Source organism: Macrobrachium nipponense, chromosome 47, assembly GCF_015104395.2.
Source record: "Macrobrachium nipponense isolate FS-2020 chromosome 47, ASM1510439v2, whole genome shotgun sequence".
NCBI lineage: Eukaryota > Metazoa > Arthropoda > Malacostraca > Decapoda > Palaemonidae > Macrobrachium > Macrobrachium nipponense.
This window is the reverse complement of record NC_087222.1, coordinates 4,903,279-4,917,924: the sequence shown is the minus strand read 5'-3', so window position 1 is coordinate 4,917,924 and position 14,646 is coordinate 4,903,279. Positions and strand designations below refer to the sequence as shown.

At 35.5% G+C, this 14,646-nt stretch overlaps 1 protein-coding gene across 1 annotated transcript; it reads right to left on the bottom strand.

The window, feature by feature from the left end:
• Window positions 1-1,669: 1,669 nt before the first annotated feature.
• On the bottom strand, window positions 1,670-8,443 carry LOC135204421 (uncharacterized). The gene is given in 7 exon segments (XM_064234633.1): window positions 1,670-1,957; window positions 2,926-3,055; window positions 3,378-3,708; window positions 4,397-4,513; window positions 4,516-4,839; window positions 5,852-6,048; window positions 8,139-8,443. Coding segments are annotated over 7 exon segments (1,665 nt in total). The 5' UTR covers window positions 8,417-8,443.
• Window positions 8,444-14,646: the final 6,203 nt, after the last annotated feature.

Here is a 14,646-nt window from a genome sequence, read left to right as displayed (position 1 = left end):
GCAACATTGCTCAATGAAACACACCAGAAGGGCTATGATCCCATGTCAATCAGCTGTTTCGTTACGTAATACTTCACCCGTTGAAAAATGACTTTACTTATATTGGCCTCGACAGGAGGATTATGATCCCCTGGCAATCAGCTGTTTCGTTACGTAATACTTCACCCATTGACAAAATGACTCAACTACTCATATGGCCTCGACACTTAGGCATTAAGTACATGAAGTAGGCTGGCAGTTTAAAATTTTGTTACTTTGAATTTTATTTGGAACCAATGTACCCTTCAAAATGACACAAATTTTGCCCTGTTGATCATATATATGTCTTCTGCAAGTTGATTTGTTCTTTGTTGCTTATATACATATATATTTGCTATTGTTGTTTTTTGTAGTTTTGACTCAATGTTTTTTTTTGAAATTACATATTTAGTCAGGTTAGCTAGAATACGGATGGTAATTCATGTTCGGAAGTATAGTACATGGTGTGAGACAGGAAATATAGACCTTTATTTTAGTTGCTAGGGTAAATCTATGTTTGCAATAAAAAAGCATATTCTTTTAATAATATCCGACGGAAATGAGTAGCAAATTCATTCTAGTCAAAGAAAAAATATATCAGAAAAATGTTCAATTTGCACAGATATATAATAAAGCACAAATTTACGCTGTGTTTACAACCAAGGCCATGCTCAGGTTTGTTGTGCAGATATCATAAACTATGCAAAATTATTGCTTTGCTTATATTATACATATTAACATTGCAGCCTCGAATACGAAAAAGCTTTCCTTGGTGATATTTTATTGTAAATTTTAAAATCAACTGCATAGCTTGGAATATAAGGGGAAAAAATCAAATTATTTACAAAAGATTATTTTATACAAAAGATTACTCACATTGTACATCATACCAAAGTTGATTAACTCCAAACTGCACAGTTCCATTGTCAACCAGATACAATAAAAATCGAATAATTCATGTCTTAAGAGCTATAATAAACACATAAAATTAATACGTTGCCTTAACACTAATCAACAACTATTGTGAATGTGAGAAATATGAATTCGAAAATAGTCCATTTGAATCAAATATATGCCAATAAAAAAAAAAAATAATTTTTCACTTAATGATTCGTGCCATGAGATTTCCCATTGGCCACGTTGCTGGAAATGTTGCGAGCCAAATTACGGGGACGTTTAGGTTGTGAAGACACAGCACCTGTCGGATGACGGCCTTTACACAGCGGTGCAGCTCCCCTTGGCCTGCCAGTTGAGCGTCTTGCGATGGAGGTTGGCTGACAAGGTATCTTACCTCGCCCAGCTCCACCATTCCTTATTGCACTTCCTGTGCAATGCAGCAAACTATTCAACTGGTTTTGCAGTTTTTTACGGAATCCAGGCGCCCGAGGAACTTCTTCAGTGCTAGGTCTGTATCGCTATTTCCATAGCGCGCACTGACTCTAACTATGGCATCTGCAACATCATGTGATATTTTTCTAGAGGCAAAATCATCATCATCTGAAGATGACATTGTCTCTGTTATAGAAATTGGATCCTGTGGCTCCTCTTTCATATCCAGATTTTCTGTCCTCTCACTAACAATTTCTTTTATATCTGCCTTGCCAGTGATCTCAAACCACCATCCTCATTCAACTTTCTAAAAAATGCCACATCAGGGACTTCTTTCTTGGCCCACAGCCAAAACTGCTAATCGATGGCGACTTTCACTGCTACTTAAAAATTGCTGGGGCACAGCTGTCATGCTAAACTCGGCACATGCAATTTGGTGCTTGCAAATAGCACCAGTTTGGCCTTGCATGCAAGAGCATAGTCCAATTTCAAGGTCTATATCATATTTTATGGTTGGATCAGATTCGCTCTGTACTTTATATTTAGAATTGCCAACCAATTCAACGCTGTCTAATGCAACCTTGGTCGAGATTATTGGCTTTACAGCCGCCTACTCAAGGCCACATCGACAAGTCGTTGCCTCATGTATACATCGAAATCTCGACCATAAACATCAGTAGCTGGGCCGTGTTGTATGGCCTTGCATCTGAAAAAAAAAATGAAGAAGCAATCCAAACTGTTTGATACAGTACAACTAAAACTAGGGCAGTCTGTTACAAATATTAATGCAGTTTAACCTGAACTTTTGCCAGCATACCGTTTTAAATATATACAGAATTTTTTTTTTCTTAAATTTTGCCAGCATGGGTTTAAATATGTCCATTTTCTCTCTCTTTCAAGGTAAGACATTTCCATAAAAAATGAGTTTCTACACTTACTGACAAATCATGTTTGCCAGATCAATCAATAAAATTAACTGCAAAACATCCAGAGACCTTTGAACCATAGTATTTCATTGCAGTATAGAGGTTTTAAATTAAACTGGAGCAACTCTCAGCTATTTGGATACCACTTTTTCTTTCCTGTTCCTTTCAATATGCATACTGTTGAGCAGTTTTTCAAAAATTTTATGCCAATTTAATTTTTATTATTATTATTATTATTATTATTATTATTATTATTATTATTATTATTATGTAGTGTCTAAAACACACACACACACAGAGAGAGAGATGAGGAGGAGAGAGAGCGAGAGAGAGAGGAGGGAGAGAGAGAGAGAGAGAGAGAGAGAGATACACATACACACTCTACTAAGATCACAGCCCACCAATTTCAGCAAGAGGTCATGGCAACTATCAAGGCAGTGTCATCACTTGCTTAGTGGGAGAACTTCAGTTTTGTGAAATTTCATAGTAATAACATCAACCCAACTCCAACCCACCCTCAGCAACTCTCGAGGAAAGTAAAAAGTAGCATCAGTTAAACACATGCAGACTCATTAAGTATCAGTATATGTACTTTCTTAAATAATGTAATGACAAATATTACCTGTATAAGTACTTATGAATCCTTACCTACTGAGAACATATCCTTGATTATGACACTTGTTGACTCGCAGAAATTATTTGTATGGTGCCCTCGTAACAATGTACCAGCTCGAAAAGCTATTGCCCAATCTTCCTTCCTTTCAACCAAGGATGCCACATAACTGAAAGTTAAGAAAATATGCTCATTAAAAAAATATTTAAATATGCCAAAAGGAAATTAAAATGGTTAATTAAACAGCAGGACATACAACATTGCAATCTGAAAAGTAAACTTAGTGATAGAATCAATTTTCTTTTCAATTCTGTTCAACTCTTCATTCAAAAGGATCAAAGACCTTGGATTTCATACCAACTTGTTGAATTATAAACAATGGGGACTGATTTTACACTTTAATGAATTATATAAAAAAGGACATTTATAGGGACAGATGGCTGAAGCAATAGTGCACTGAATGCTTCTAAAACTGGACTATTTCACATTACCTTTTGAAAATAGGATATGTAGCCATGAGAGAACAGGATTGGAGAGACTGCCACACCTCATTAAACTCTGCTTTTGAACTAGCATAAACAAGACTTTTCATGGCAGCCATAAGGTCTTGACGATTATCCTTTTGAATTCTATGTTTAGAATCCAATAGCCAACACCATACCTGCTGAAGCAGGTGGAAAATACATAGAAAACGGTTTGCTGTGGGCCAAGTTGCAGCTAGACTTTTTCTTTCAGCTTCACAGTTGTCAGTCATGAATGACTGTGGAGCTCCTCTGCCATAGAAAGCACATTCACCTAGCATCTCCTTAATCATACCAAAGCCTGCCAAGCACAAAACAGAACATTAAATATAATTTATAGAAAATATTATTACTTGTATGGATGTTAACAAACAGAATTATAAATTAAATCGTCATATTTGCATTATCTGTAATATACAATGGCCTAGTTGGGCACAGCACCTTCTTACTAAATGCATTTTGTACTGTATATGTGTTAAAACCATTATCGCAAATACTTCATTAAATTTTGTTTACCAAAGAAGAGTAAGGAAAAAAAGTAGACTAACAAAATTCTTAGAGGTGACTGTGCTTGTCACCAGGAAAGTAGTATCACTTAAAGAGGAATACAAATTAAATTTTTGCTTAGGAAAATATATATTGTATGTACTTGAACTTACATACCATCAAAGCAAGTCAACAATTAGAAAAGATTTTTCAAGAGGTTAGGAGAGTTCTGAGTGAAGGTAGGAATCTAGTGATAGAATACCTGTAGTCGTTAGAGTGAAGTGCAGTATTAGGATGAAAGTATGGAGCAGACCCATATGCAATACAATAAGTCATAAGTGGCTCCCCCCCAAAATCCAGGGTCTCGTAGTGAAGCATGGATTTTTGTATTTGAAAGGAAAGCATACTATTAGTCATAAAAATTTTCCTAACATGCCATCTGAAAAACGTTAACATACGCAAAAATAGAATAAAGAGTAAAATCATTCATGTAAACTACAAACCTCTGGTCAATGTTACTTGATCTTGGCATGATGTGAACAACACAGCCAAAGGAACAGCACCAGCTGGTCCTGCACAAATAAAAGGTATGATAGCTGTGTTCAGTTGGTCGACAGATCTGTGGCATCCACAAAAACAACTTCCGAGGCTTCTCTTAGATGTTCATGAACCCTCTTCATGAAGGGAGTTACCAAAACCACACAGAATCGTTCATCGTTGTGTTCAACTTTAATCTGTACTTCTGGGTTGTCAGCTGCATACTTGTGGATAGCATTAAACATAGACAACGTGTTCAATCCACCATGTTGTTCTTTTACCCATTGGGTCCGCATATATTCCACAGATTTGAGAGATGGATTGACAGATTTGTTTGCTTGTCCTCTCAAATCATCAACCAAATCTAATTTCATAAGATGGTGTCTGTGAGCCATCGCTGTTGTCATACCTGTAAATATTCTAATGTTAGCTGACAATCCGCATTCCAACGCAAAAATAAACCTTAATATAGAAGTTATGATACACATACATATTTTCATATCAAGATCTCAGTGCTTATAATATCTACTGCATTCACCGCCACCTTGGAAAGAGTCAAAACTTGGCTAAGATATCATTCATAAAATAATAGTAACTACAGTAACATCATTACTGCATTGTCCTAGTATACATGCAATCACTGATCAGGTGATCAAGGAAATCACATTTTGAGGCCCCCAAACATGAATATTATCGAAGAACTACTTACATTTCAATCATGGTACTGATTCAATTCATTAATTTTATTGTATAATAATAACATCTTTGAGTTAGTCTATTCGGGAGTAATGCCGAATTAAAAGCACAAAAATGCAAGGCAAATCTTTTTGAAGTAGCTAATTATATAAATAAATCATTAGTTATGCCATTTGCAGTTTTAGATGGTAAAAGGCAGTTAATTTACTTTCATATATATCGACACTACAAATTTTGAAAAAGTGTGATATCAGCCTTAAGCATATGTCTTAGGAATTACAGTACTTAATTTGTTCACGACTTCCAAGGGAAAGAGCTGTGCATGTGTGCCAGGGGTAGTGAAGAAATTTCTGAAAAAAGGATATGAATTTATTTGGGGGAATTATGGGAGTAACATTATACATCAATAAACACAAACAAATTATGGGATAACATTATGCATCAATAAACACAAACACTATAATTTCTACATTCCTATAAAGGCCTATATGCACTAAAAGTGACATTATCAGCAGAGTTAACGTTATTTGTTCAGTATAATCAATATTAAATTACCATGTGAAATTTTACATACAATATAATTTGTGACATTGAGGTTTTCTAGCTGAATTTAATTCCACTAGATAATTATTATAGTAAAATTCTTTTTACAAAAACTTTGAAACAGGTAAATACAAGAACATTACACTAAGTTTGACTGCCTTTCAAGAAAAGTGTTATTTTACCTTGCTCAAAGTATCTCTCGAATGTATCTCGGGTACTTGATGTTACTCTCAGTTGATTAAGAGCATCTGCAGAATCAAGGGAATGATTATGCCACCCATGGATCTCAGTAAAACATGGAAAAGACTCCATAAGTTTGTCCCTTTTAAGGGATTGCTTATGAATGATCCTAATTGTGGCATCGACGAAAACTTCACAACTGAGAATGAAATAAATAAATATAATTAGCATATATATTATATATAACAATAATGCTGCATATTTTATGGCACAAAGTTTTAATAAATATACAAGCAGAGAGAACCGTGTGCGTCTATATAAACCACTAACAGCAATTTTAAAAACAGAATTCACATATCTACTCACAACTGCAGTTATTGAATGTTAATTATGTATGCAAAAAAAAAAAAAAAAAAAAATTGTTGTGCATCGGGGAAGAGTTCATGCTTAGAAGGAATTGGTTTACCCAAGCAACCAGTTCAACTTCCTCAAAGGGGGTCTAGCCCCCTATGTTAAGGTAGGGCATTATAGGTGTCTCCTATCATTAGGTGGGGGGGAGCCCCTCTGGATAAGTAGTTTAGATAGCCTATAAATAGGTCAGGCTAGCTAGGCCTAGTTCCTTTTACACCCAATTACTAATTAGACCCATTTTTGTTTTAGCGACTGAAGGGCTGGATATTTGGAGCTTGAAAGAAATGCATCCAAATGGCATAGGCTACCCTTAGGTTCTCCACAATTTGTCCTAGCAGTGTGTCACAAATTTGGAATTTTGGTCCTGGGGGACAATATTTATGCCCTATTTATCCTATTTTAGCAATCAATTAGGAGGGTACAGGGGTCTGCTTCACTCAAATCTAGTTTCAGTAAGCATAAAAATTATATAATTTTAAAGCCTTAGTTCCTGTGGACTGAGTACCAAACTTATGGGCTGCCCGAGGACAACTGAAAATTGCCATATTTCTGCACTTTGGTAGGTAAAACTTTATCAAGATTGTGCGGCCTTCTGTAATTCCAAAGTAAGAAGTAGCCTAGGCCAGGCAGGTCCCAATGTACAAGTAACAAATGTTCAAAAATGATCATTGAAAAAGTAATGTCACCCTGCAGAGGCTGGGGTCAATGTGTCAATAACGAGTATTGTTTCTTAGGTAGTCAAGCAATAGCCTGTGTCCATTGGTAAAGTAGTGTAGACCACCGAACGGTTGTAGCCCCTTGTATATGGGCAGTGTAGGAGGTCAGCTTGTATGTATGGTAGGAGGATGGATGGATTATGGAATTTAGGGCATAGCCCAAGCACTGGGACCTGTAAGATCATTCAACGCTGAAATGAAAGTATGGCTAGATGGAAAAATGAGAAATGAAATGAAAATGATAAACTGATGACAATCTGCACTGAAAAGGACTGTACATCAGCAAAGGCCATTTTTACTCTCCCCCAGCATTCCGATCATCCAACTTATGAAAGACGTTTGGCCAGGGGGCCGTATGTACGGTAGGGGGTAAGTGCATATGTATTTGTTTGTTTGTAATTATGTTTTTACGTTGCATAGAACCAGTGGTTATTCAGCAACAGGAACTTGTGGGCTATGTATGGTAGGGGGTTAGCCACACAGTCATATTCATGAATTTCCTTGTGTTAGGCTAATTGTGGTCATAACTGTTTCCCCCACCCAAAAACCTGGTTTCCCAACAGGGATCCCCTTACCTTTTTACGAAATTACGATTTTTGCCCTTCAGCCTATTCTGTCTGTGTTCCCCCACCCAGGTTTCCTGAAAAGGTCTCCATACTGTTTTGTAGGTATAGGCTTTTGTATAATATTTTACTGCATGGTTTTCGAAAATCAATCCATTCCCAAACATACGTATTTCGGGAGTAGCTATTTTGGCTATAACATAGGGTAAAAAAACCGCATGGTGCAGGGTGGACCATGTACGATCAATGTGTACAACCCCAAAAAAGTGCATTATAACGTGTCCTGACATCGGAGATGGGCATCAGACGCGACTTTTTGTTGGTGAGGAGAAACAGAGCTAAAGACCTCTACTCCGGTGTCAGGACGCGTTATAATGTACTTTTCTTGGGGTTGTACACATTGATCGTACATGGTCCACCCCTGTACCATGCGGTTTTTTACCCTAGGTCACGCAAGCTTTGTAAAGTTTTACCCTTTGTTCTTGGGTAAGGCCTGCCTCTTGCGTGTAAGCCTATTCAGGTATGGCCTAAGACCCTAAGACTAGGATTTAGGTTAGACTTGAATGAGTAAAATTAGTACATGGAAAAATACTACTTACCCAGTAACAGTCTTCTTCACACCTTTGTGCTTGAATTTGTTGCTGTGATGGCAGAGTAATTTTTGACGAAATAATTTCTTCACTCCAACAGGGTACAGTTTATAGGAGTTGAAACACATACAATTCTTGAGGTTGAATATTTCTCTCCACTTGTCGAAATCTTCCCTCGATTTAGCATTAGTTCGTAAGCGCACAAAATCTTTATTTTTTTGCAAAATAATATTATGGAAGCCACTGCCTTCAAAATCTAGCAACTCAGGATTTCTTGTACACTCCATAGTGACTAAGTACAAGTAACAGACGACGAAAACAACAGATAGGAGAACTATAGACTACAGACTCAATCAATTCTCGACAGAAGTTACAGAACAGGAACAGCGCATGCAGTTTCTTTACATTGAGCAATGGTGCCATAACCTTGCGTACTCAGACTCTCAGTACCTTTTTATAATAATAAGCGCCAGCGTAAATGCTAGCTGGTACAGCATAGTTGATACATATATTCTGTATGCATCTATTATAACTAATATATTTACCAATATTATAACGTATTATATAAGATTAATATTTTCAAGACTGGTGCGTTTGCAAGAATTAAGAAACGTTTATAGGGGGTAACATAAGGAGGGCGGAGTCTCACAACGTCACCGCTCAAAACACGCTCTGATTGGTTCTAATATCTGAGAGGGTCTATTTCCATCCAGACTTCAGGAATGCGCCCGGGACGCAGTTTACCATACAAAAACACCATAGGCGGGTGGACAGATGGAAAAAAACAAGTATAGTAAAAAACGCCACGTATACGTCAGTTGGTAACAAGAACGAGATATGGATCTCGAGTCACATCGCCTTTTTATTCTTCCATAGCTTTTACTCCCCGTGGAATACACTCATATTCCAATTATATTGTTATAATTTCAACTTACGTGAAGGAAATAAGTCCTTACTATAAAACTATTAGATGAAAATTGACTAGCCCATGAGGGTATAAAAAGGTTCTGTCCGCTCCAATCAGTCCAGTGTTCCCAAATCTAGCATAATTTTGCCTCGAATTAATATGAATCAACAGCCAAAAGGGTAGATCTAGGGTATTATTCCGTGGCGGCCTAGACTATGGCACTTGTGGTTTTTCTATGCAGTTTTACCTCCTGAACAAGAATTTTAAGTAATATTTATTCGGACGACTGTAATTAACCCCCAGGGGCCAGTACTAAACACGGCGAAATACATTGGACGCCCCAATCCCTATAGTCGATTCATTTAAGGTAGATTCTTGCGCCTACGAGACGTTTGTTTGGCGGCTCTGATTGGCTGGTACCGGGAGGTAGGCCGCTCGCTCAGTCTCATTATTTTCTACTGTGGCTTAGAAAACTAGCAATATTATGTTTATATTTCTTCAATCAACTCACGCTTTTCTCAAGATAGGAAAATATTGGTCATACCATAGGATTTCGGTATTAATTGTACAACTAGTCATTTTTTCCCGCCAAATCAATTATAAAACCACAAAGGAATTACAACGTTTAAAAGTGAAAAGAGAAGAATTTAATTCTTTATGCCTGTTTTTATTTATCATCGGATTTTGCATCATTAACGCGATTAAGATAAAATAAAACTTGTGTTTTCATACAACAAATTCACCCTGAATACGCTGGGCGCTTTCAGATTTTGGATGCATGTAAAATGTGAGGAGAAAATGAAGAATATGTCTTATTATGTTGCATCAGTAAATGATTCAAGTTTGACGGTATTGCTGAGAGAATGAGATCTGTAAGGCGTCGTTGCGTTTGTCGTCTCAGCGAGAGATTTGAGTTACCAATTAGCGATATAAAAGGTTGCAGTTTCGACAATATTTACCATGTTATATTATTACATTTTCTGAAAATAAATACACAGAATTTCCATTATAACTGTCGAACATTTTAAATCCAATATCATATAGTATGTCTGGGCATATCTGATAAGGAAAAAAATAATAATAATCAGATGGATGCATCTAGTATCGTTAACGGGCCGCGGGGAATTCAATCCAGCAAAGAAGTTGAACTCTGTCGAAAGACAACTTCACACTCTTCAACTCAGCCTAAACTTTAATCAGGTTGTTTCAAGATATTGTTTCTAATTTTATTTTATGAATATATTTTCAAATGAAAGAGACATCAGAGACTTATTTGAGTGATATGAAATAATAATCTCAGTGAAGTAATAAACAACAAATAATTAAGAAAGATTGACTTCCTATCAGGCTGAGTCAAGTACGGCTGCAACATAATAAGACATATTCTTCATTTTCTTTTCACATATTACACGGATCCAAAATCTGGAAGCACCAGCGTATTCAGGGTGATTTTATTGTATGAAAATACAAGTTTTAATTCATCTTGATCGTATGACTTATTACAAATCCGATGATAAATAAAACAGGTGGTAAACATTGATAAATATTTTCTCTTCACTTTTACTCGTTGTAATTCCGTTCTGTTTTATCTAATTGGTTTCAGGAAAAGATTATTTAGTTGTACAATTAATACCGAATCCTTTGGTATGACCAAAACTTTATTATATTTGGAAAACGTGAGAATAAATGAAGAAAATATAAACATATTGAATGTTTTCTAAGTCACAGACGAAAATATGACACAATGAGCGAGCGGCCTACCTCGCGGTGCCAGCCAATCAGAGGCCGCCAAACAAACGTCTCGTAGGCGCAAGAATCTACCTTAAATGAATCGACTTTAGTGGATGTCGTATCCGCGGTTACGTTCCTTGCAGTCCGTGCGGAACTATTCTGTAGAATTACCACCAAAAGATTTTAATTTTGTTGTTAGTAACCATGGCCATTTCATTGCGTTCATGAATCACTTAAAATGGGCTTGAGATGGTGCGTTGCGTGTGTGTATAGGAATGGGACATGTATCATTCAGATAGAGACGTAACGAAACAGGCAGTGGAAGATGGAGGCATAGTTATGTAATAATGATTTGATGCCAAGCTGTTTGAAAAAAAGAGAGCATAAACCGTTCTATGATGATGTAATTTAGCCAATATAGGCTATACTTGTTTAGAATGCATATCTCTATTTCAATTCAATGGTTTTTAAGATAATTATGAGAATTTCTGAAAAACAAAAAATTTCCTTGACAAATCCTGGATAAAACATAATTCCTTGGTGACCCAAAATTTCTTTATGTGGAAACACTGGACTAATAACCATTAACAATATTCGCCTGTCAGATTTGAGGAGACTGGGGCAGGTCAGCTCGTACAAGCAGCCTCCCTTCCAAAGTATATGGTACATATATGTATATAGGGCGAGGCGGGGTATCGTAGTGCAACACCATCAGTTATTATTTTCCTCTCGAAAAATAATGGAGTTTTATGTGAACAAATCAACTTGCAAGTTGAAGATTTATTTATTAGTTAAAAATATATAATTATAAATTCAAACTAGTTAAGTAAATTTATCTTTTACTTAAATATAAATTAGTGTTTAGCTTATTTTCTTGTAATTTTTTGCTAACGAAATTATAGATTTGAGTCCCTTTGTACATTGACAGTATATTTTAGATATTCACCATATAGCGTTTGTATGTATCATATACATATTTACTTAAGATAGAAAGAGGATTTCTTCAAATAGAAAGAAAGCAAGAGAGAGAAAGAGAGGAAATACACGTTAATATTATTAATATCTTAACAAAAGTGTCTTTGTGTTTTATTTCCTTGCACCTAAAAGAAAACGGAACAGAAGAAAACGGGATTTTTTATCGTAGGCTCTTATATATATATATATATATATATATATATATAGATATATATATATATATATAATATATATATATATATATCAAGCTTATATAGACAAGCTCTTATATATATATATATATATAATATATATATATATCATATATATAATATATATATATATATATAGTATATATATGGGGATACAATCCACAATAAGTAAAATCTCTTGTAGTTTAAAATATATATTTCTAGTACAGGATTAAAGCTTTTGACCATCAAACTGTGGTCTTGTTCACTAAACCACAGTTGATGGTCGAAAGCTTTAATCCTGTACTAGAGATATTATATTTTAAACTACAAGAGGATTTTACTTCATTGTAGATTGTATCCCATTTACGTAGAGGTACGACATAGTACCTGGCTTCTGCATATATATTATATATATATATATATATATATATATATTATATTATATAATATATATATTGAATTTTTTTTTCTTACACTTCTAAATGCCTCTTGTTCACACCTCACATTAGAATCATTATAGAGTAAATTGGAACTGTTGTAAAATAATGCCATATATATATAAATTATATTATATATATATATATATATATATATATATATATATATATAATATATATATATATATATATAATACAGTTTGTGTGAGGAATTCCTCTCACAACGATTTTATTTTCTAATATTTTTGAGTATTCACTTGTTTCCATGCTATTTGTCTTTTATTATAGTTACGTGTCTGTCTCATAAGACATTATTGATTGATTTTACTGCGTATTGCCGCTGTCAGGTAATCGACAGACAGGAACTATGTTACTGTATTTGTATTCATGTGAAAACCAAATGCATTTGCATGCCCATATATTTTGCAAAGATATGTACGTCTACATTGCATGACATAATAAGGGTGAAAGAACCACATCTATTCGAGAATGATACTCTTAACATTATTTTATCTGATTTTGCTATGTTCTAGTACGTAGTATCTGTGGTGCGGTTAGCACCGAAAGGATGGTTTTACACAAAGACGTAGTCTTTTGACATATAACGTCAGTAGACGTTTTAGTAACGAAGTATAATACTGTTTTAGTCATGATAATTCATTTATCTTTATATATGTGAAATTGTTCTTGGTGAATGTATTGCGCATATTACGTATGGTAAGAGTTGGTGTCATTGGGTCTTGTTTGTGCCTCTCGCCAGAGAAGCCATTAGGAGAGGTCAAAAGATCGGGAGGTGGGGAAAGGAAGGGTAGCAGTTCGCCCTCTGAAAACGACTCCTTGCGTGCCCCTCTAGGGGTGTGTATGCGTATGTGCGTAGTACACTGTATGGGCGTGATATCGCCCAAAAACTGTATTGACACACACCACCAATTAATTTCACTACATTTAATAAATATGTGAAGTTGCACACTATTATATTTGGAATTATTTTTGACAACGAACTTGATAATTATTGTAAAGTTTTTATGTTCATGAAAACCTTGTACGTCAGTTCTACATTCGTGGTAATTGAATAACTTGGTCTCTTTTCACCCAACAAAAACCCGAATGCAGGACGGAACGGACAGCTTCTTGGCTCAACTTTTGAGGTGACCTGTTATCTAGTGTTGTGTAGTGATGTGTGTGTGGATTTGAAAGGGCGATTGCCCTGATTCTTTTAATTTTGTCGTAATTTGGTTCATTTGAGTGCCATTGATTTACAATTCCCCTTGAGTGATTAATTTCATTTGTCACTTATGTGTTGTTACTCTTTGATATGTTTAACTTTTAGTTATTAAATTAATTTTAACTTTACGTTTATCAAATGCGTTTCAATATCCTTCGATTTTATTTCATTTTTCCTATGTTTCAGTTTTGTGGATGGTGAATATGAATTGATCTGATAAACCTTTATTGTGTTCATATCTTAAGGTTATGCAAATAACTTAGAAACGAGATAACACAGCGGTCCTCTAAGGTCTGAAAATCAACCTGTGAGTACTCGCAACATTTAGAGAGAGAGAGAGAGAGGCACGTACCTCTCGTCGTATCTCGTGTAGCGATTTATGATCTGAGTTCATGTCTACAAGGACTGCTCAGTAAGTGAAAGTACTTAATTGTGCTACTATTCATTAATGATATTGGTGTGATCCTCGTTAATAATGAATTGGGTTGAGAGATATCTCCCCGTAATTTAGAAACCGCAAAGGGAGTTTGTGGAGTTGTTACGTAAGGCTTTTAGCGGTTTTTTGACCAAGTAACAACGTTAAGCATATAATACAGTCCACTATAAGTCCATCTTTTTCGCCACAGCTTCTCTCCCTTCTTGGTCCTTCGAACCGGATGTTTAAACACTTCCGAATTAGTTATTCTGGATACTGAACACATTATTTTGGACTTTGTAACTTGGAATCAGATCATTCTATATCACCATCGTTTGTTGTTGGATTGTTTACAGCTCCTTTCCATTAGTTAGTCATTTTATGCTGGCACATAGTTTTTGAACAACCACCACACACACACACGACAACCAAAGATAAAGGTCGACAACTAGGTGAGTGTCATTCTCCTTTTTTGAAGGTAGATGTGGTTCACATATAAGTATTGAGATGTAACGAGACGATGTGTATTCTTCCGTCTCATTGCAATTTGACTTTTGAATAAGAGTTTTGTAATACGGTATTGACCAGTATTATTTTTGTAGAACACAGATTGTTAACTTGAATGTTTTTCTGTGTATCAGTGTTTTTCGAGGA